The sequence below is a fragment of the Protobothrops mucrosquamatus genome, unplaced genomic scaffold (genome assembly GCF_001527695.2).
Source record: "Protobothrops mucrosquamatus isolate PMUCROS unplaced genomic scaffold, P.Mucros_1.0 scaffold_153, whole genome shotgun sequence".
In the NCBI taxonomy this organism is placed as follows: domain Eukaryota; kingdom Metazoa; phylum Chordata; class Lepidosauria; order Squamata; family Viperidae; genus Protobothrops; species Protobothrops mucrosquamatus.
In genome coordinates this window covers 135,597-159,481 of record NW_015386229.1, presented here as the reverse complement: position 1 = coordinate 159,481, position 23,885 = coordinate 135,597, and the positions used below count along the sequence as shown (strand labels likewise).

Sequence of the window (23,885 nt, the reverse complement as noted above, 5' to 3'; positions counted from 1 at the left end):
GGGAGTGGGGGGTTGCTCTCTGTTTATATGCAATGGCTTGCCTTGTGAGTGTTGGTACCAACAGTGTTATAGACTTATATATAAAAACAGAGAATAAACCCCACTTCTTCTAACACTGATGATGTTACCTAGTTGGGCAATGAAACGTCTACAAGAAAACCACCAAGCTCAGAGAGCACCAAGGACTCCACAGTCCTCTTCCTCCTCCTCCTCCTCCTCCTCCTCCACTCCACAAATCCCACTCTCTTCTAGCACTGATGATGTTACCTAGTTGGGCAATGAAATGTCTGCAAGAAAACCACCAAACTCAGAGAGCACCAAGGATTCCACAGTCCTCTTCCTCCTCCTCCTCCTCCACTCCACAAATCCCACTCTCTTCTAGCACTGATTGGGCAATGAAACGTCTAGTTGGGCAATGAAATGTCTAGTTGGGCAATGAAACGTCTGCAAGAAGGTCAGAGAGTACCAAGGACCCCATAGTTCAACCCTAGGCTACAAATATTCTCTTCTATTGATAGAAGAGTTGGCAGTTCTTTTCTAACATACAGTATTTGACCTGGGGAGTGAACAACTCTTAATCTGGGCCTACATAATTCCATAATCACAATACGGCTCATACTCCACCATTTTTGGAGACAATTGACCTGGGACTATGGAGAACACCAGAACATCCCCCATCACGCCTGAAAGGAGTTAATGAAACCTTATGGAAAAACCCTGAGTTTCAACTTCTAATATCGCTACCATTTAGTAGAACTTGGTGGAGGTTTTGGGAAAATCCCCAGCCTATGTCTTCCTAGAGATTGTATCATACTGAAGTTCATGATTAACCGCAAAGACCACAGTGTTTGTGGTGCAGAGATATTTTGAGAAAGACATGTCTGTGGACCCTCAAAATGTTCCCCACATGGCATTTCGCAAGGCTTGGCAAGCCTATCCAACTGTATAACTGTTACACAATCTACTTACATTTGCGAATAAATTAGCACAAATGTTTTCTCTAAAATAAAGTTGCATTCCTTTACCAGGGATTCGTCCAAAGCAGCTGTGGGGTGTTGAAATCTGGACCGGATGTAGTGTTTATTTGTTTTTTCCCCCCAGGGCCAGAAAAACGAAGTTTAGTAAAACAAGAAAAAATTCCTTCCGAAGCTATAAATTATTTGGACCGAATGTGTCCTCTTTTCTCCAGTTAGCAAAACATGATTTGTAAGCAGAGAAACAAGTAAACAACTGGCATTTTTCATAAAAACCATACAATCCTACAATTATTCCCCATTTCTATTCTCCCAGCCAAAAAAATACTTTTTGTTTCACTTCCAGGACCCAAGTCCCATGTTAACTAATTCTCCAAAACTTTCTTTGCAGAATTACTCACATGGGAAAAATCAGAAACAATGTTTTAGAATTACTTCCTTCCTCTTTCAAACTAGCATTGCTAGAATTTGCTCTGCTGGCTTTGAAGGAACACATACACACAGAGACACACACACAAATGCATATAGTTTTCCACATGCTAAAGATATTTTTGCATTTTGCATTTTTGCAGGGTTTCCACACCCTAAACCTAACCCTTTTTTAACTTTAACTTTAATCATGATGAGATTGTTACAGGTGTTGAGGATCCAGAGTCAGGAAAACAAATAGATAAACAAACAAATAGGAAATAAATGAATCAGCAAGCTGCTCCAGGGAACCCTGTGAGGGAAGTTAGCCCACAGAAGGAAATATTAAAAAGACAGAAAAATATATTTTTCATCAAAAGGATTTTTAAAACCAGAAACCAATCCTGGCCTCAAAATCTCTTTGCCCAAAGCAGGAGCCAGCCCTATACAAATGCAGATGTAAAACCATCAGAAAGTTTGTCAAGACAAAGAGACTTAAAATCTGCACACCCCACCCAAACTCTAGGAGTCATTAGCCCCATCACCAGGGAAGCCGGATATGATAATAGGATTAAACCACAGATATCAAGGCCTAGAAAAACACTCAGAAATATCCTCAAAGTTCATGCCACAGGAACAGGAAACTATTCCAAACAAAAGGCTAGAGGGGGTATAAAAACCCCTTGCCCATGTGCTCAGCCCCCCTTCTCTCCTCTGCTCTTTCCTGCAAGAACCATCTTTCTGCTTCTTCAATAAACTGTAACCATCTTCCCAAAGCAGTCGCCATGTTGCTTATTTATTCCCGGCTTGGATGAACCAGGATGAAGACTTACTTCTGACACCTGCAAAAAATACATTAAAAAACCAACGGACAAAAAAAAAGAAAAAAGACAAACCCAATCTGTTCATCAATTAACCATCAATTAAAGGAGATTTTAACAGCTTTCCCAAAAGCCAAATGAGACGGGGCTGATTCAGTCTCTGTGGAAAAGTGTCCCAATGTGTGGAGGTTATCTATGAAAAAACTCCTTCTGAAGCCTATCAGATAGCAGTCCCCAAGGAACAGGACAGGCAGAGGACTATAGGAGCAGGTACCTCTTCAGATAACAAGATTGTCAGGTCTTCTTTAAGAATAACAGAATTGAGATATGGGGAATTTTGGTCATTAGATTTAAAATATTTGGAAATCAGGATTTTTATCTGTTCAATATTTAAAAATTAGGCCTAAAAGGGAAAAAAATTAAATATTGTGAATATGTTTGATTTATTGATTAACCCAGGCCATATATATAATGGTTTTGATTTATTAAAGGGGATATTGTATTATTAAGTAGATGACTTAACATGGTGGGAAATAGATAACTTTTAGGAAATAGAACAAGATTAAATTTAAATAGATAAAATGTGTATTCTGGATATTATATTTTGCTATGAAGTGAGACAAGGGAAATATTGGTTACCCAAAGTCTGAAAATTATAAATATCAAAGGTTAAATTGGAATATTGATGAGAAACTAAAAATTGGTAAAAAGTAACAACAGGATATGGATTGTTTATGAAGATTAAATGTAATTAAGATATGTATAAGCCAAAAATGTATTGATAAATGTAATAATGATGTTTTTATCGAGTTGACATAATTAGAACTGTACTAGCTTGAATATGAGACAGTAAATGTTAAGGGAAAAAGAGAAGATATATTTGATGTTGTAACCTGAGATTTGCACTAAAGATTTTGTCATTGAACTATTGATTAACCCAGTCACCAGGTTGCTTTTTAAATACTCAAATGTAAAATTAGAAAATTAATAAAATATTATTTAAAAAAAAAGAATAACAGAGTTGGAAGGGACATTGGAGGTCTTCTAGTCCAACCCCCTTCTCAGACAGGAGACCTGATACCATTTCAGACAAATGGTTATCCAATTTCTTCTTTAAAACTTCCAGTGTTGGAGCATTCACCGCTTCTGGAGGCAGGTTGTTCCACTGGTTAATTGTTCTCCCTATCAGGAAGTTTCTCCTTAGTTCTAGGTTGCTTCTCTCCTTGATTAGTTTCCATCCGTTGCTTCTTGTCCTGACTTCAGGCACTTTGGAGAATAGATTGACTCCCTCTTCTTTGTGGCAGCCCCTGAGATGTTGGAACATTTCAGCTCTTCTTTGTTTGAAGGAGTGTTTCTTCTCATCTCTTAGCATAATTTTTGTCGTAGGTACTATCTGCGGCTGTTCAGCAAGACCCAGTTTGGTCTAGTCCAGGGGTAGGCAACCTTGGCTCTTTTATGATTCATGGACTTCAGCTCCCAGAATTCCTGAGCCAGCCATGCTGAGGGGAAAGGGAGAGTTTCCAAGCTGAGCCATGCTGGCTCAGGAATTCTGGGAGTTGAAGTCCACGAGTCATAAAAGAGCCAAGGTGGTCTGTCCCTGGTCTAGTAGTTATTTCTAGGCACCAGGCTAAAAACAGAGAGGCAGGGAGTTCTAGTCTTGCCTTAGATATGGAAGCCAACTGGGTGACTTTGGCCAATCACCAGGAGACAGTGAGTTCTAGTCTTAGGCATGAAAGCCAGTTGGGCAAGTTTGTTCAGTCACTCTCTCCCAGCCTTACTCATCTTATTGGTTGTTGTTGTTGTGGGGAAAATAGGAGAAAGAAGATAAGATAAGATAAGATAAGATAAGATAAGATAAGATAAGATAAGATAAGATAAGATAAGATAAGATAAGATAAGATAACCTTTATTGTCGTTTTTATACTGTGGGCACAATGGCACACATCAAAAATGAAATTTAGTTGCCCGCTCTCAAAGTGAAACACATACATGACACACACCTAAACATAATATGAACAATATATGTATAGACCCACATCCCTACATATATATAGCAAATAAATATTAAATATTGTCCATCTTGAATATATAACGGAAGGAGGAAGGTGTGTTGGATATGTTCACTGCCTTGAGTTGTTTGTAATTATAATAAAGGTGGGCTACAAATAAATAAATAGATGTCGTGGATGATGTCATCAGGGCTGAGATTCACCTGTGCAGTTCATCTGCTTTCCTCCATCTTCAGGATCCTGGATTATGAGTCCAACAGCCTATAAGCATCTGGATATTAACACAGGCATAATCACAAAAGTTGTGGATCCTGAAGTGAGGCCCAGGGGTTTCACTCTTATCTGTCCCCTCCAAATATTAATTTGTAACAAATAAGTATATGTAGAGGAGGAGGAGGAGGAGGTGGAGGAGGAGGAGGAGGAGGACAATGACGACAAGGAATTACACTTCCTGTGATGTTCTTCATTCTTTTCCTTCCTTCCAAATTTGACAACGACAATTTTGTCATGGTAGGATTTTTGTGTGGGCGTACTTTCCTATGACTGTTGCTTCCCTGTAATTATTTTAGATCAGTTTCTGGTTTGCTATAACATCTGCTTTCGCAATGTCTCGGTCTTGGAGGCCATCCAAGGAAGCAAAGATGACATCCAACTGATCAGATACTAACCTGTTTGGGAGGCTGTTCTTTAAGGAAAGTTTCAAATAAGCTGGAAAAGTAGTGGAGAGGATCAGGGGATCAATGAAGAGAGATTGAAGTAGCTGGTCATAGGTCCCCTTGAAAAGAGAAGGCTTCAGACATTGAGAGTGTCACACAGCAGAAGATCCAGAATTGGTCTCTAATGAGTAAGAATCAGAATAGAGCTGGAAGGGACCTTGGAGGTCTTCTAGTCCAGACCCCTGCTCAAGCAGGAGAACCTATATCTTTTCAGACAAGTGGCTGTCCAATCTCTTCTTTAAAACTTCCAGTGATGGAGCACCCACAAGGTCTGAAGGCAAGCTGTTCCACTGGTTAATTGTCCTCACTGTTAGGAAGTTTCTCCTTAATTCCAGGTTGCTTCTCTCCTTGATTAGTTTCCATCCATTGTTTCTTGTCCTGCCTTCTGGTGCTTTGGAAAATAAGTTGACCCTCTCCTCCTTGTGGCAGCCTCTCAAATACTGGAATACTGCTATCATGTCTCGGTTTTGGATTGTGGAAAATGTTTTGGACTGTGGAAAATGGAAATAAAGGAGAGGGGAGGCAAGGCACCTATAATGTTGTGAAATTGATTTCTTTCCCAAAGGAAGCAAGCGGGAAGGAAAAAAGGTGTAACCATTAGTCACATCCTGTTATGCTACAAGGACAAGAGATTACATAACAGAATAACAGAGTTAGAAGGAAACTTGGAGGTCTTCTAATCCAACCCCCTACTCAAGCAGGAGACCCAATACCAAGGATCTCCAACCTTGACTACTTTAAAACTTGTGGACTTCAATTCCCAGAATTCTTCAGCCAGCATGACTTTGCTTCATGGCTGGCTGAGGAATTCTGGGAGTTGAAGTCCACAAGTCTTAATGTAGCTTGAGCAGGGGGTTGGGTTAGAACAGGGCTTTTCAACCAGTGGTACGGGTACCACCTGTGGTACATTGGCACCTGGCAGGTGGTACGCGACCATCCTAGAAAAGTGGTAGCGGGGGAGCGGAATGAGCTGAACCAGTGGCAGCACCACACAAGCCTGAGCGAGAGATGGCTGGAGCTGCAGGGCTGTCAGGGCTCAGCGGAAGCACCAGGATCAGTGCTTCTTTGGGACTGTCAGGGCTCAGTGGAAGCGCCAAGATCAGCGCCAGGCTCCAGCTGGAGCTCAGCGCTGATCCTGGCGCTTCTGCTGAGCCCAGAAGAAGCACCGATCAGCTGGAATGTTGCAGCATTTCCAGGGTCTTGTGATTTACATTCAGATGCTTGGCAACTGATTCATATTTATGACGGTCACAGTGTCCCAGGGTCATGTGAAGTGACCAAAACCTGCTACAACCATCCAGCATACGGTGGGAATAAAAACCAAACACCCCCACCCTACCCCTGCTGCCAATCCTCAACAGAAATGCTCACAACAATGGAAACCTCGGACAGAAGGAAGAGCGCCGCTGGGTGGGCAGGCAGGTGTCTTGCTCGGCTGTGGCTTGGGGGGCACTTTTTTCAGTGCCATGGTAACTTCGAACAGTCACTAAGCGAACTGTTGTAAGTCGAGGACTACCTGTACTTTATCACTTTTTTCCTTTTTTTTTTTTTTTGGTCATCAAGTTTTTGACACCTTGCTAGGCGACTGGTGGTACTCAGATATTGCCATATCCTAAAAGTGGTACAATGGGTGAAAAGGTTGAAAAGCCCTTGGCTAGATGACCTCCAAGGTCCCTTCCAACTCTTTTATTCCGTTATGTAGTTTCTCGTCTTTGTAGTATATCTGCATGTGGCTAATGATTTCGCCTTTTCTCCCTCCCACTTGGGAGAGAAATCAATTTCACAAGAGATTAAAAAAAAATCAAATGACATTACCCCCCAAAAGTTGATCAAAAGATATGCCAGGGCTAGTAACAAAAACACATCCAAAGTTCTCAGCAGGCCACAAGGTCCTGATCCACTTTGGATCAGGAGTCATCAAGTCATTTGGGGCAACAGATTTCTTTCAAGTTAAGCGTCTGCTCTCAAAGAGTAAGGAGAAAAGTAAATATTGAACTGAGTCTACATAGAACGCCCGACTTGTGTAAATAAATAAGGAGAGCTTAAGCCACACACAAAACAATTAAAACTAAACACAACATCTAACTGAAGCAGTTAAGCATAGAGAGAGAGAAAGAAATACTCCAATTCTCAATGCAAAGTTCTCTGCTACAGATAATCCTTGATTTATGACCACAACTGAGCCCAAACTTTCTGTTGCTAAGCAAGACAGTTGTTAAGTGTGTTTGGCCCCATTTTATGACCTTTCTTGAGGGAGTCGTTAAGTGAATCACTGCAGATGTTAAGTTAGTAACACGGTTGTTAATTGAATCTGATGTTCCCATTGACATTGCTGCTCAGAAGATCACAAAAAGGGGATCACTCAACCCCGGGACGCTGCAACCGACATAAATACGAGTCGGTTGCCGAGTGTCTGAATTTTGATCACGTGACTATGGGGATGCTGTGACGGTCTGTGTGAAACCAGTCGCTTTTTCCAGTGCCGTTGTAACTTTGAACTGTCGCTAAATGAATTATTGTAAGTCAAGGACTGCCTGTATTTTGTAAGCTGGACACACACACACCCTCAATTTATTGGAAATACCAGTTGTTGGGAAGATGGAATTTCCACTTGTTTTGTCAGTTTCAGGCACAGAAAGATCTTGCTCTATTTCCCCAAAAACTGCTTTTTTTTTTTGCTTTTTTAAAAATAACAGCTTTTTTCATTTCTGCCTAGGCTTGGAAAATCTTCTGAACATATATGCTATAACGCCCACGCCTGAGACGTATACAGGATTTAAATTCTACTTGGCATTTAGACTGGCAGGGAAGAACAGAATAGTAAAGGTTATCTGCTTAGTCACAACAGCTTCCCTGGCAAATGGCCATTTACACTGTTCCCACTAGACAAGATTTAGTCAGTTTATTTTACTTCTTTTTTGTCCTTCCGTTCTATCATATCTGATTCTTGGAAACTGCCTGGACAGGTTTCTGCAGGTTTCTTGGCATTTCTTTTAAAAAGTGGTCCGCCATTGTCTCCTTCCTAGGGCTGAGCGGAAGTGACTGGCCCAAGGTCACCCTAGCTGGCTTCATGCCTAAAACAAGAGCAGAGTTCACAACCTTCCAGTTTCTACCCTGATGCCTTAACCAGTACACTATACTGCCTCTCTTGTTCCATTTCCGCAGGCAGGATATTTCTTCTAATGTAGGGGGTCTTCAAACTTGGCCCTTTTATCACTTGTGGACTTCGACTCCCAGAATTCCTCAGCCAGCGTGAGGAATTCTGGGAGCTGAAGTCCACAAGTCATAAAAGGGCCAAGTTTGAAGACCCCTGATTTAGATGGTGGACTTAACAACTGCCTGATTTGTTTAACAACTGTGAGGGGAGGGGGGAAGGTTGTAAAATTACGACTCACTTTACAACGGCCTGGCTTAACAATACGTAGAAATTCTGGTTCCATTATCTGCATTAGAGCTTATAACAAACAGTAGGATTCTAATATTTTATTTATTTCAATTTAGATGTTGTCTACCTCCAAGCCCCAAACCAACCAAGAAATAGGCAGCATTTCTTGTGGTATCAATTTCCTGAGTTGGCCTACTACAAAGAACTGTGACAGTTTAAGTGGGCAAAAAATAGTCACTTTCTTTTTAAGCGGGCAAAAAATAGTCACTTTCCCTAAAGGGATTGGCTTTCACTGTTTCCCTCCAAGCTATAAAATAATATTGGTAGTCCTTGCCTATATCTATAGACTTCTAAAAGGGACTTTCTCATTCAAACTTTCCCTATTTATACAACTGCGTGACTGCACAGCTGCTCCTTGGATTCAGCGCTTAGCACCAAATTGATTAAAATCTGTATTTCCTGCCTTCGTTTCTGTTTGTCTGCAGCTGGACTGCAGGAATAAATCCAATGCAGAATATCTACATCAGTGGTTCTCAACCTTTTTAATGCCGCGACCCCAACCGGTCGTAAATCGAGGACTAAACCGGTCGTAAGTCGAGGACTAAACCGGTCGTAAGTCGAGGACTTTCCCTTCCCGGGAGCGCCGCACATGCGTGGTTCCGCCCCCTGCGCCGGCCGAGGCGTAGCTGGCAAGCGGCAGAGACGGAGCAGGCTGACCACCAGCTGGCCCAGCCCAAGGGAGGTAAGGCACCCGCCGGAAAATGGAAAAAAAATGGCGGACAAAAAAAATGGCGGACAGCCTTGCTTGGCGACCCCTGTGAAATGGTCGATCGACCCCAAATGGGGTCCCGACCCACAGGTTGAGAACCACTGATCTACATTTTCTCCAAACAGGCAGAAAAACAGACCAGGAACCCCAATAAATTCTATTTACTGCAGAACCCTTGCCCGGCAGAATCTAAATTATATTTTCTCAGCCCCACCTGGGTTTTGAATAAAGGATGTAACATCATGCACATCAGCCTCAGATGCTGTAGCCGTCAAGGAGAGAAAACACTACTCACAACCAGATTAGGATCTTCAATTAAGGCAGGGGTGTCAAACTGCCGGCCCGCGGGCCGGTTTCATCATACCGGAGCCGCGCCCACCCCATTGTCGGCAATGGCGAAAAAGCTCCAATACGTTGCGCGACGTCACGTGACGTCGCGAGTTTGACATGCCTGAATTAAGGGGTCATATCTAGAGATAAAATTGAGCACAGTAGTCCTTGACTTAACAACAGTGAACATTAGTGAACATTTGAAGTTACAACGGGCACTGAAAAAAGTGACTTATGACTGTTTTTCACACTTAGACCCTTGTGTCATCCCCATGGTCAGAGGTAGGTAACCTTGGCTCTTATATGACTCGTGGACTTCAACTCCCAGAATTCCTGAGCCAGCCACACTGAGGGGAAAGTGAGAGGTTTCCAAGCTGAGCCATGCTGGCTCAGGAATTCTGGGAGTTGAAGTCCACGAGTCATCAAAAGAGCCGAGGTTGCCTACCCCTGACCAATGGTCATGTGATCAAAATGTAGATGCTGGGCAACTGACTCATATTTATGACAGTTGAAGTGTCCTGGGGTCACGTGATCTTTTTTGCCGCCATCTGACCAGCAAAGTCAATGGGGACGCCAGATTTCACTTAACAACCATGGGGCAAAACTCATTTAAGAAATGTCTCACTTAGCAACAGAACCTTTGGGGCTCCACTGTGGTCGTAAGTCAAGGACCATGTGTAGAGGTGATTCGCCTTTCTTGCTCAATAGACGAAAGGCAGTCCGATCTGGTATCAGTTTCTGGGCTGCTAGAAAAGTAAACATTTAACATAGGAGAGAGAGAGAGAGAGAGATTTGGCAAAGGACGGTTTTCCCCAAGATTTACACATATAGACACGCCCGGATTTCAAGGTAGTAATTTTATTTATAGGAAGTCCCGTGGATTAAGAACAAGTTCCTATCTCTGCCTTTAACTCAAGCTTGTATATAAGTCAGAAGTACTTACAAATGGACTGCCGATTACTAAAAATTGTAGCCCCCACCATCTGTCCTTCCTCAAGTCGACAAAATGCTGAAGTTGTACAATGCTTCCAGGAAGTGAGGAAGAACGACTGCATACAGGTAGTCCTCAACTTACCACCACAATCAAGCCCACAAGTTTTGTTGCAAAGTGAAACATTTGTTAAGTGAATTTTGCTCCATTTTACGACCTTTCTTGCCACCGTTGTTAAGTGAATCGCTGCAGTTGTTAAATTAGTAACACGGCTGTTAAGTGAATCTGGTTTTCTCCATTGAGTTAATCAGTGGAACAACCTGCCTCCAGAAGTGGTGAATGCTCCAACACTGGAAGTTTTTAAGAAGAGACTGGACAGCCATTTGTCTGAAATGGTATAGGGTTTCCTGCCTGAGCAGGGTGTTGGACTAGATGACCTCCAGTGTCCCTTCCAACTTTATTATTATTATTATTTTATAGACTAGCTGTATTTTCCCATATATTCCATATCCGTCTACATTGCTCTTTCCTATTTGATGGGACAGATACTCACTGGGAGTCTGGGGGAAAGGCCACTGATGCAAACTGGAGTCAAGCAGATTCCCTACAGTCTTTCAGTGCTGCTACTTTCTGTTGTTTGGGGAGCTAGTGTCAGGCGCAAAGAATCAGGACCATCCATTAAATTGCAGCACCGAACATTTATTTAGGCCCATACACAAGAATCTGGTCAACTGAAGTTCAAGATTAAATTGGGGCCAGATAAGTGTCAACGGAATTCAGGAGAGGCTGGATTCCAACCCTTTGTGACAACGTAACGACCCCAAGCTAATGTCCGAAATGGTATAGGGCAGTGGTGGCAAACCTATGGCACGCGTGCCAGAGGCGGCACTATGAGCCCTCTCTGTTGGCGTGTGTGCCGCTGCCACCAGCAGCAGGTCCATCAGGCCGCCAACCCTGCCCGGAGCAGGAGCCCCGCCCAGCACAAAGGAGGCGAAGCGGCCGACTAGCAAGCTCAAGTAGAGGTGGTAGAGCAGAGGTCACCATCCATTGTCGATTGGTGGACTGGAAGAAAAAGGAGGGGGAAGCATTTTACATGCGCGTGTGCACACACGGGCCGCGAGAGCATGCACGCGCTGCAAATGAGGCGGGGCTAGTACCTGCGTAATACTCACTAGCCCTGCCACATTCTTGTGTGGTGCAGCGCCTTGTATCTTCACCCCGTGGCGAGCGGCAGCCGTTTTTGCACCTTGCAGCACGGTGGCCTATTTTTGCGCTCCTGGTTTTTGCCTGCCAGAGGCGGCACTCAGAGGTGCCTCCCTGCCCCCCCTGAGGAAACCACAATGCTGATGAGCCCCTGGCACTTTGCGATAGATAAGTGGGTTTTGGGTTGCAGTTTGGGCACTCGGTCTCTAAATGGTTCGGCATAACTGGTATAGGGTTTCCTGCCTGAGCAGGGGGTTGGACTAGATGACCTCCAAGGTCCCTTCCAAATTATTATTATTATTATTATATTTTATTCATTAAACATGAACCTCGGTCAACTGAACATTCAAATTGGCTGGCGCTGATGGTTGACACGGGTTGCTACCAGCATCCTAGGTGTCAACCAGGTACCTCCTTAAAATATAAGATGTTCCGAGTAGCGCAGCTTTTTGTAAGATTGCTGGAGTTATTGCAGGAAGCTGCAGTTTCTTGATGTATTTTGCAAAGTTTTTGGACATAGTTCCCAGTGCCCCGATGACAATGGGTACCACTGTTACACGTTTCATCCCTAATCGCGCAGTTTCAATGGCCAGGTTGCGATATTTCATAATTTTTCCCAGTTTTTTTTCTTCGACTCTGGCATCTCCTGGTACAGCGATATCAATCAGCTGTATGCTTCGGTTCTCTACAATTGCGATATCCGGCGTGTTGTGTTCCAAATGGCGATCTGTCTGTATTTGAAAGCCCCACAAGATCTTCATCCTCTCATTCTCAACAACTTTTTCCACCCTATGTTCCCACGATGATGATGATGATGATGATGATGATGATGATGATGATGATGATGATGATTATTATTACTTGAAAAACAGTGAACTGCTAGAATAAAGAAACAAATTAAACTGAGTGATGAGACTTGATTCCTACTTTGTACCCAACCATGGTTTGTTTAACTACAATGTTTTGAATAAAACATAAAGCACCGGGTTCACATAGTCTACTCCAAGCCATGTCCTAGCTTAGAATAGCAAAATTCGCAATATTGGGTCAGCAGCAATTTGAATTTGCAGGAAAGACAGATGGTCTGTCAAGCCGATTGTGCAGAGGTTTCCTAGAAACTCCTGCACAGTTTTCTTGGCAATAAAATCGGGAAAAGGGAAAAGGGAAGAAGTGGAGGGTAAGCGTAGGATTAAAAGGAAAGCAGTTTGTTTGCTTTTTTTTTTTTTTTTTAAAGAAGAATTGCAATACACAGACCGTGGGCGTGCTTTGGTTAGGACCTACGCAATTATTTATTTGCTAAGGTAAATGAATGGGAAGTGAAAGCGAGTAGGATGGGGAATCCCTGAAGAATAACAGTGGGTGAATTTAGGCAATAAATTAGGAGTTCACCGAGTCAAGATCAGTTCTTCTCTGTCTGGATCGCAAGCAGGAAAGAGGACTCAAAGCGCAGAGATGCTCAAACAAGCTTTCCTCGCCGTCCTTGTTCTTCTGGCTTGTTGTGTGGCTATCATGCAAGGTAAGAAAAGTAATAATAATAATAGTAGTAAAGTTGGAAGGGACCTTGAAGGTCATCTAGTCCAAAAGAGAACAAGTGACCTTGTTCTCTTTTGGATTCTAGAAGAGAGGCATTACCAAGCTTGTCCCCCCCTCCCGATTTTCAAGACCCCTTTCCTGTGTCTTCTACTTCTCGCCCCATTGTCCTTTGTGTGCAAGTTCTTGGTGTAACTTCGTGTACCCTTTTCGTAACCTAGAAATAAGGAGACATTTCCTGACAGAACAATTAGGAACGGCTTGCCTTCAGAAGTTGTGAGCGTTCCATCACTGGAGGTTTTTTAAGAAGAGATTGGACAGCCATTTGTCTGGAATGGTATCAAGGTTTCCCGCTTGAGCGGGCAGGGGGTTGGACTAGAAGACCTCCAAGGTCCCTTCCAAATCTGTCATTTATTATTTGGTCTCGCTTTCTGTGTTCCTAGTCCTTTGGGATATCTGTTTCTGGCTTTGAAGGGGGGGGGGGAACAGAGCTAAAAGGATCTGGCTTAGGAAAATAAGACTTGACTTATGGAACAGGGTCAAGAGAAGGCAGTTGCTGAGCCCACTAAAGGAATGAGCCAGCCGTGTGCTGCAGCTGCCAAAAAAGCCAACTCAGTGCTGGGCTGCATTAACAGAGGGATAGAATCAAGATCACGTGAAGTATTAATACCACTTTACAATGCCTTGGTAAGGCCACACCTGGAATACTGCATCCAGTTTTGGTCACCACGATGTAAAAAAGATGTCGAGACTCTAGAAAGAGTATAGAGAAGAGCAACAAAGATGATTAGGGGACTGGATGGTAAAGCATATAAGGAACGGCTGCTGGAATTGGGTATGTCTAGTTTAACGAAGAGAAGGACAAGGGGGGACATGATAGCAGTGTTCCAATATCTCAGGGGCTGCCATAAAGAAGAGGGAGTCAAGCTATTTTCCAAAGCGCCTGAAGGCAGGACAAGAAGCTACGGGTGGAAACTAATCAAGGAGAGAAGCAACCTAGAACTAAGGAGAAACTTCCTAACAGTGAGAACAATTAACCAGTGGAACCACCTGCCTCCAGAAGCGGTGAATGCTCCAACACTGGAAGTTTTTAAGAAGAGACTGGACAGCCATTTGTCCGAAATGGTATAGGGTTTCCTTCCTGAGCAGTGGGTTGGACTAGGTGACCTTCGAGGTTCCTTCCAACTTTACTACTACTACTACTATTATTATTATTATTATTATTATTATTATTATTATTATTATTATTATTATCATCATCATCATCATCATCATCATCATCATCATCATCATTATTATTATTATTATTATTATTATTATTATTATTATTATTATTATTATTATTATTATTATTATTATTATTATGTATTCATGGGTGAAACCATACCTACAATCCAAGCTATTTATTTGCCATCTCTGTTTGAGAGATTCTCAACCCTAAGATTCCCCCTTTGGAACAGATCAGACAGCACCTCACGTCTTTTGTAGAAGAAGCTGCCCCTTCTCATGAAAATCAATTGGCAGGGAAAAAACAGCAGGGGTGAATTTAGCCAATAAATTAACCGTTGGCCAAGATACTGAATCAGCCACAAGTAGGAATGGAGATTCAACACAGAGATAATCATACAAAAGTTTCTTTCCCTTCCTTGTCCTTGCGGTGTAATTCTCATGCAAATGATTCTTTTTTCCCCCCTCCTTTTCCTTCTTTGATTTTTAGCAGCATTTCCAAGCTCACCCCAGATTTTCAAGAACGAGGTGTTCCCCAATAGACCCTTTTCCTGTTTCTTCTAGTTTTTTGCTCCTTCCTTCTTTGTGTCCCTTTCTCTACTCCTGGTCCTGGGAGAATGTCTGTTTCTGGCTTTGACAATTATCAGTAGAGAAATTATAGATTTCTGGGATTTAATAATAACAATAATAATAAAGTTGGAAGGGACCTTGGCGGTCATCAAGTCCAACCCCCTGCTCAGGCAGCTAACCCTATACCATTTCGGACAAACGGCTGTCCAGTCTCTTCTTAAAAACTTCCAGTGTTGGCGCATTCACCACTTCTGGAGGCAGGTTGTTCCACTGGTTAATTGTTCTAACTGTCAGGAAGTTTCTCCTTAGTTCTAGGTTGCTTCTCTCCTTGATTAGTTTCCATCCGTTGCTTCTTGTCCTGCCTTCAGGCGCTTTGGAGAATAGCTTGACTCCCTCTTCTTTGTGGCAGCCCCTGAGATACTGGAACCCTGCTATCATGTCCCCACCTCGTTCTTCTCTTCATTAAACTAGACATCCCCAATTCCAGCAGCCGTTCCTTATACATTTTAGCCTCCAGTCCCCTAATCATCTTTGTTGCTCTTTGTTGCTTTAGCTGGGATAGGAGAAATATTTTTTTTCCATGTAGGCTGCTGGTCTAAGTCATAGTATAGTTTGATTTTACTTCACTGTAATGCACAAACACTCTGGAGAGAGAAAGAGAAATTAAAAATAAGGGCAAATGAGCTATTTCCATGACCTTGTATAAACTATGACCCAGTATATAATGAAACATTCAGCGCAGAAGCTGGATTTGCAGAGCAATATAGTTTTTAATTCTTTGCAACATGAAGTTTCTGCTCCTCACTGAGATTGACTGATGCACACAGACACATACAATTTCTCCTTAATTCCTGATTGCTTCTCTCCTTGATTAGTTTCCATCCATTCCTTTTTGTCCTGCCTTCGGGTTGATAGAATAGGCTGATGCCCCCTTTTCTTTTTGGCAGCCCCTTACATATTGGAAGACTGCTATCATGTCACCCCTAGTTCTTCTTTTCATTAAACTGGACATACCCAATTCCTGCGATGGTTCTTTCATATGTTTTAGCTTACTGATAGCTTAAGAATATAAAATGATGGATATAAAATAAGGGAATCCTTCAAAGAGGGAAAGTTGCCTTTAAATCCTAGAGGAAATAACAGCAAAAGTGATAAGTTCCATGGGAAAAGAATCCCATTCCTAAGAAAAGGTCTCAGGGGATGTTTTGAAGATAAAGTCAGTCAGGAATTAACCCAACTATGTAGTAGTCAGCTGCCCATAGTTAAAATGATTAAATTATCCACTGGACTGGACTGCCTTTAGGTGCTTTGGGGAATAGGTTGACACCCCCTCTCTTAATAATGATGATGATGATGATGATGATGATGATGATGATGATGATGATGATGATGATGATGTTGGAAGGGACCTTGGAGGTCATCTTGTCCAACCCCCTGCTCAGGCAGGAAACCCTATACCATTTCAGACAAATAGCTGTCCAGTCTCTTCTTAAAAACTTTCAGTGTTGGAGCATTCACAGCTTCTGGAAGCAGGTTGTTCCACTGGTTAATTGTTCTAACTGTCAGGAAGTTTCTCCTTAGTTCTAGGTTGCTTCTCTCCTTGATTAGTTTCCATCCACCGTTTCTTATCCTGCCTTCAGGCGCTTCGGAGAGTAGCTTGACTCCCTCTTCTTTGTGGCAACCCCTGAGATACTGGAACGCTGCTATCCTGTCACCCCAGTCCTTTTCTTCATTAAACTAGACATACCCAATTCCAGCAACCATTCTTTGTATGTGTTAGCCTCCAGTCCCCTAATCATCTTAAAGTTACTGGGTTGACAAACACTGCTTTAGACAATTGTGACTGATGGGTGAAGGAGTCACCTTCTCTAAATAACTCCTTGCAGGATTGCCTACCTCCAGCCGTGAGCGCTGTTTGTGCAAAAGACCAGGAATGCTGTCTGTGAAGATGGACCGGGTGGCCACAGTGGAGTACCACCAATCAAGTGGCAGTTGTGGCCGAGAGGAATTGCTGTAAGTCCTGCTGTGTTCTCCTGTTGAAGCTATTGAATTGCTCTATAGCAGGGGTCTTCAAACTTGGCCCCTTTAAGGCTTGTGGACTTCAACTCCCAGAATTCCTCAGCCAGCCCTGAGGGCTGGCTGAGGAATTCTGGGAGTTGAAGTCCACAAGCCTTAAAGGGGCCAAGTTTGAAGACCCCTGTTCTATAGGTAGTTGTTGACAACTGACTCCAAATTTCCATTGCTAAGCGAGACAGTTCTAGTTTTACAACCAAACACTTAATAAACAATGTGTTGTCTGGGCTCATTAATGTCCCTTTTATGACATTCTTGCCACAGCTGTTAAGTGAATCATTGCCACTGTTCAGTTAGTAACCAGGTTGTAAAGTGAACCGGGCTTCCCCTTTGACTTAGATGTGGCTTAAACTGATTGAAATGTATGGAAGTAAATGCTTTCCACGCTGACTTACAGTCAGGAAAAAGAGAGAGCGGCTCATTTAATTGGTTTTATTAGTGACTGGAAACCCCTTATGGCCTTTTTTGCTGAAAAAAGTGGGGGAAATTAACTTGTAATTTAGGGGTTTGATGATTAGACGGTGTAGCCAGGGGTCGGCAACCTTGGGGCTCTTTTATGACTCGTGGACTTCAACTCCCAGAATTCCTGAACCAGCGTGGCTCAGCTTAGAAACCTCTCCCATTCCCCTCTGCATGGCTGGCTCAGGAATTCTGGGAGTTGAAGTCCACCAGTCATAAAAGAGCCAAGGTTGCCTACCCCTGGTGTAGACTATGGAAAGAAGGAAGCTATGTGGTAACCTTTGAGAGAGAGGCTAAACTATAAATGTAACTGCTGTTAAAAAAAGTTGGAAACCACCTACATAACCTTCCTTTTCCCTTTCCGTTTTCTTTCCTCATTTGCATTTTTTTCAGGTATTTCTTTCTTTCCTTTCTTTTCCTTTTTTTTTCTTTTTTTAAAAAATGTATTTTTTTATCCTTTTAAAAATTCCACCTATGTGTGTTCATGTACCTTGAAAAAGCAACAAAGCCGTGGGACCTGAACTTAAGTCTATTTTCAATATTCAATATCGCCATGTTAAAGCAAACTTTGATGCCGTTGTTTGTACATATCTATAAATGTATACGTGATTCTCTCTAGCACTCGAGTAGAACTAGCACTGATGATGTTACCTAGTTTGGGTCATGAAACGTTTGCAAGAAAACAAGCCAGCTGAGAGAGCACCAAAGACCCCTCATGATTCTCTCCGTGTTTCTCTGTCTCTGTCTCCCTTTCTCTCCCTTTCTCTCTGTCTTTCTTCAAAAGTAGTCCTATGCATACAGCAGAGTGCCTTTTTCTGTCCCCAGATGGTACAGCCTCAGGGCTGTTGAGTGGGGTGGAAGGTGGGTGATCTCAGAATTGTCTGAGATTTATAACCCTTAGCCCCATTTTTCTGCCCTGCATAGATTATTAGCAGTTCGTCACTCCCTTTCTCCCAACGGGATGTTTTTAGAATAGAATAGAATAGAATAGAATAGGAAGGGACCTTGGAGGTCTTCTAGTCTAACCCCACTGCTCAAGCAGGAGAACCTACTTGCCACCCTCCCACTTAACAAGCAGTCTGTGAAACAGATAGGAACCTATCCTCACCCCCACGCCCCCACCCCTTCAATGCTCTTGCTGGCAAACAACATTTCTACAACACTTGCCTCCTAAATCTGCAGCATGAGCCATGCATCAAAGAGAATCAGTCCCCTATCCACTGACAGACAAATAAAGGGATACGTCAAAGTATCTGGTTTAAAAACAAAGCAAAACTTGAACGCAACGACATTCCTTTCGTTGCTTTCAACGGTCACACAGTCAAATGGTAATATAGCTGAAAACCATGTAGGACCAGATCATACTTCAAGACCCTAGGTGTGGCTTAAAACAGATGCCCTAAAGAAAAGAAAAAAAAGATAAATTCATTTATTTTGTTCAATCCACACAATGCACAGTATAAGCAAACCATAAAAATAATTAATTCATACAATTAAACTGGCACAGACAACAATAAACCTCAGAAATAAGAAAGTGTTTATTTCAAAGAACCAAATGTCTAACTGTAAATTCGTGGTATGAAACACACATCTATATCTTAATTAGAAAAAGTCCTTCCAAAGACTCCGGTTTGGATCCCCTGGGATTTTTCAGTTTTTTATCGACCACATCCTGAAATCAGGATTGGAATAAGATGATCTTCGCACCTTTTTACCTGTCTGAGTAGCCAGATGTCTAGCTTGGATTTTTAAAAATTCCAGAATTTCTCCTCAGAGGGATATGAAAATCTCACATTATGGTTTTCCCACTTATGCTTGAGGTCTTCCTTGTTTGAGGTCAACTGGAGTGGGTATGTTGAGTTTACAGCTGACAGGTGGGAAGGCAGGTGGATAGGCTTCACCACAGTTGCATTGATAATTAATGAAGAATGTTAATAACATCAAACAATCCTTTGTCTAATTTGGTCTCTAATTTGCATAATATGCAGGGTGACCCTTAAAAACAGCCGGAGACGCTGTCTGAACCTGAACGGGGAGCAAGGCAGGACAATTAAAGAGGTAAGCCCAGATCATTTTGATGGAACTTTCGATGCATTTGTGTTTTTGCGAGGACCAATAAATCAAAATCTTTTTCCAACTGTCTATTTCTGTGCAAGCTTGGGAATCAAGCATCCTGAGTAAAAGTTGGCTCAGATATTTATGCAAAAAACTTTATTTGTTATTTACCGCATGTCATTCTCTCTGCGACTTCTTTCACAAGGCTAGCATTCACACTTGGCTGATCACATTTCTCATATTTAGTACAAAATTACTCATTGCGGTTCCTTGAAACCTTACCAATTCTATCTCATTGACAGATGTCTATGGAGGTTCTCAATCATCCAAGTCAGAGTTGTCTCAAAGGTGCTTTTTCAAAAGGCAACTGGACTTTATTTTTTTCCTTGCGGAAAAAGAAGTTTCGCTTCTCATCCCAAGAAGCTTCATCAGATGATGAAGACCAGATGACTGCAAAGAAATATATTCCTTCCATCCCTCCACCATAATCCTGTCAGAACCTACCTTTCCATCCTCTACCATCCAACCAGAACTGATGAAGCTTCCTGGATGAGAAGAAAAATGTCTTCTTTTTCCTCAAGGAAAAAACAGTCCAGTTGTCTTTTGAGAAAGCATCTTTGAGACTCATCGTCAGACATTTCCTGCTTTGTATCTATATATACTTACGCTATCAACATATGAAGAACGGTTGCAGCAATTGGGTATGTCTAGTTTAATGAAAAGAAGGACCAGGGGTGACATGATAGCAGTGTTCCAGTATCTCAGGAGTTGCCACAAAGAAGAGGCAGTCAAGCTATTCTCCAAAGCACCTGAAGGCAGGACAAGAAGCAACAGATGGAAACTAATCAAGGAGAGAAGCAACCTAGAACTAAGGAGAAATTTTCTGACACTGAGAACAATTGTGGGTGCTCCAACACTGGAGGTTTTTTAGAAGAGACTGGTCAGCCACTTGTCTGAAATGGTACAGGGTCTTCTGCTTGAGCAAGGGGTTGGACTAGAAGACCTCCAAGGTCCCTTCCAGCTCTACTATTCTGTTATTCTGTTAGTTAGAACATGGAGTCAAAGGATCAGAAGAAGACCATTAACTTTCAAGGCAATCCTTTGTAGACTGGGAAAACTAACCAAGTGTCCTACTTTCTATGCTTTCTTTATAGGCAATTATGAAGAAAAGGAATGTCAAATAAGGAAGATCAAGCTGTTTTAGAGAAGCTGCTTCACAAATGCTTCACTTCCTACAGACATGTAATCAGCTTCTGAAGGACTCATGAACTATGACACCCAAGTTGGGAGCCACTGATGCAACAGCAGTTATTTTTATCAAGCTGCTGGGTTTTAGAAGTAACTTCAAGGACGTCCTGTAGGAATTTTATTCAAACAAGCATAAGAACCAATGTAATGGGGCAAAAAGTCTGTGATTTTGTCCTGATTTTGACATATCTCACCATGGAAGATCTTCAGTCTTCCAAATCAAACAAGCCAGGACAATGTGATAGTGGCATCCTTCATTCCTGAATATTTTATGCTGGTTACACCAATACAGGTAGTCCATGACTTATAACCACACCCTGAGCCCAATGTTTTTGTTGCAAAGCAAAATGGTTAAAAGTGAGTTTTGCTCCGTTTTGTGGCTTTTCTTGCCGCTGTTCTTAAGTGAATCGCTGCAATTGTTGAGTTAGTAACATGTCATTAAGTGAATCTGGCTTCCCCCATTGACTCTGCTTGGTGATCACATGACCCCGGGACACTGCAACCGTCGTAAATAGGAGTCAGTTGCCAAGAGTCCGAGTTTTGATCATGTGACCTTGGGGATGCTACAACGGTTCTAAGTGTGAAAAATAGTCATAAGTCACTTTTTTCAATGCCGTTGTAACTTCAAACAGTCACTAAATGAATGGTTGTAAGTCAAGGAGTACCTATATTTTATGTTTGTTATACCATTACGGGTTTCTGTTCCTAATCATGAACTGTGTGTGCTGTAACGTTGCAATCCAAGCTTCATCATTTTTAGTAGCAGTGCAATTTTGTGTGCAAGTACATAAATCACAGAATGGAATTTATGACACCATAACACACCATACTGCCCACTGAGTCTTCTGTGGGCACTTATATTTACAGTCTACAATAGTTAAAGAGAATATTTCTTCAACACTTCAATAAAACTCCTTCTCCTATTCTGTCTGACCTTTAATCACACAGTGTGTCCTCAAAGTCCGTTTCAACTGATCACTTAATAAACCCAAATCCTGGGTTCCCACATACTCTAATAATAAATTTACCAAACAGGCCGACTTACACAACACACACTCCTCACACAAACAAAGCTTTGCCATTGTAGAAATGTAGCATCCAGATTTGTATCTGATCTTGTTCAATTTAAAATGCTTGTAATTTTTCAACCAATATAAAGTCTCATGCTCAAATCTGACATGATTTTAAATGTGTATTTGTATTTTACTTGCGCTATGTTTTTGTTGGAAAATTATGTCGTCTGACAGCTGAGGCGTCTGCAAGAGGGTTTGAAAAAATCAAGATGGCGGCCACGAAGTGGTCAAAGCTGCCATCTTGACATTTTTGACCTTCATGCCCTCAGCTAAAAGGATGATCAAAGACTGGGAAATGGAGCTTCCTGCCTTTCTCAGAAGCCAGACTGAGAATGTTTCTCGTTTGACGCTGGATTTGGCACTGAGTGGCTTTAAGAATCGCAGGCTAGGAAAAATAAAAAAAATATAAATAATAGAAGACAAAAATGTAATTTGCACCGAGCCAGAGGATTGCTAATATTTTGGCTCATGCTAAAAGAAAACAAAGCTTTTGGGAGCTGTGCATGATTAAATTAGCTCTCAATCTCTGGGGTCCCGTTTTGTATCTTCAATCTGAAACGAATTAAAGAAAAAAATAATAAATATCCGTTTTGTTCATTTGTCATCTCTGCCTTCTGAGGGAAGTTTCTCCTTACTGGATATCCATCAAAGCTTTGGGGATTAAAAATTCAGAAATTCCTAGCCGGGACAAGAAAAATTCAGTTCTAAATAGGATTATTAGACATCCTCCATCCAGCAGACATAGCCTTAAAATTAAACATTGTACAGGTAGTCCTCAACTTACGGCCACAATTGAGCCCAAAATTTATGTTGCTAAATAAGACGTTCGTTAAGTGAGGGTTGCCGCATTTTATGACTTTTCTTGCCACAGTTGTTAAATGAATCATTGCAATTGTTTAAGTTAGTAACCCAGTTGTTAAGTGGATTTGGCTTCCCCGTTGACTTTGCTTGTTTGAAGGTGATGCTGTTACATGCCCCAACTACACGTATGTGTAAAAAAAGCCACAGTTTGCACAGCCGTGTCATGACATGAAAATGGACCTTCCATAGCAAAATTCGAAGGCACTTTTATATCTGAAATCTTTCACATCTCTTCACCAAAGGCCATTTTTGGAATGTAGTATACGTAGTCCTTGACTTACAGCCATTTGCTGAGTGACTGCTCTAAATTACAACGGCACTGAAAAAGTGACTTATAGTGGATCCTCACAGTTATGAAAGTCACAGCATCTCCATGATCGCGTGATCAAAACTCAGGTGCCTAGCAACTGGCATGTATTTAGGATGGTTGCAGCATCCCAGGGTCATGTGATCACCTTTTGTCACCTCCCCAGCCAGCTTTCAAGAAATAAAGTGAGTGAGGGAAGCCAGATTCCTTTAACGACCAAATGATTCACTTAACAACCGTAGCAAAAAAGTTCACAAATTCAGACGCAATTTACTTAACCACCACCTTTGCTTAGTAATGGAAATTCTGGTCCTAACTGTGGTTATAAGTTGAGGACTACCTGTAATGGTGGCTTCCCAAACTGATCAAGATTCAGAAGCTGTTTATAAACTCCTCCAGCTCCTTTGTTATCGATGAAATAAATTCACAATTCCTGGACGTTAAGGAAAGCTGCACCCTAATATATTCTGAGAAATAATTTTGTGGGTGAAATTCGAATGATAATAATAATAATGATAATAATGATAATAATGATGATGATGATGATGATGATGATGATGATGATGATGATAATAATAATAATAATAATAATAATAATAATAATAATAATAATAATAATAACAATAATAATAATAATAATAATAATAATGTTGGAAGGGAACTTGGAGGTCATCATTCTAGTCCAACCCCCTGCGCAGGCAGCAAACCCTATACCATTTCAGACAAATGGCTGTCCAGTCTCTTCTTAAAAACTTCCAGTGTTGGAGCATTCACCGCTTCTGGAGACAGGTTGTTCCTCTGATTGATTGTTCTAACTGTCAGGAAGTTTCTCCTTAGTTCTAGGTTGCTTCTCTCCTTGATTAGTTTCCATCCGTTGCTTCTTGTCCTGCCTTCAGGCGCTTTGGAGAATAGCTTGACTCCCTCTTCTTTGGGGCA

At 41.9% G+C, this 23,885-nt stretch overlaps 1 protein-coding gene across 1 annotated transcript; it reads left to right on the top strand.

Moving 5' to 3' along the window:
• The first annotated feature begins 12,870 nt into the window (after window positions 1-12,870).
• Window positions 12,871-21,099, top strand: LOC107291214 (C-X-C motif chemokine 11). Its single transcript, XM_015820189.1, has 4 exons — window positions 12,871-13,062; window positions 16,760-16,886; window positions 19,394-19,463; window positions 20,615-21,099. The coding sequence occupies exons 1-4, from the start codon at window positions 12,999-13,001 to the stop codon at window positions 20,642-20,644; spliced, it is 291 nt and encodes a 96-aa protein (XP_015675675.1). The 5' UTR covers window positions 12,871-12,998; the 3' UTR covers window positions 20,645-21,099.
• Window positions 21,100-23,885: the final 2,786 nt, after the last annotated feature.

Bases quoted from the DNA above. Each gene is read 5' to 3' on its own strand.
- LOC107291214 (XM_015820189.1), top strand. From the start codon at position 12,999: ATGCTCAAACAAGCTTTCCTCGCCGTCCTTGTTCTTCTGGCTTGTTGT. The intron at 16,887-19,393 runs GTAAGTCCTGCT...CATAATATGCAG, and splicing joins TGTGGCCGAGAGGAATTGCT to GGTGACCCTTAAAAACAGCC. The intron at 19,464-20,614 runs GTAAGCCCAGAT...CTTTCTTTATAG, and splicing joins AAGGCAGGACAATTAAAGAG to GCAATTATGAAGAAAAGGAA.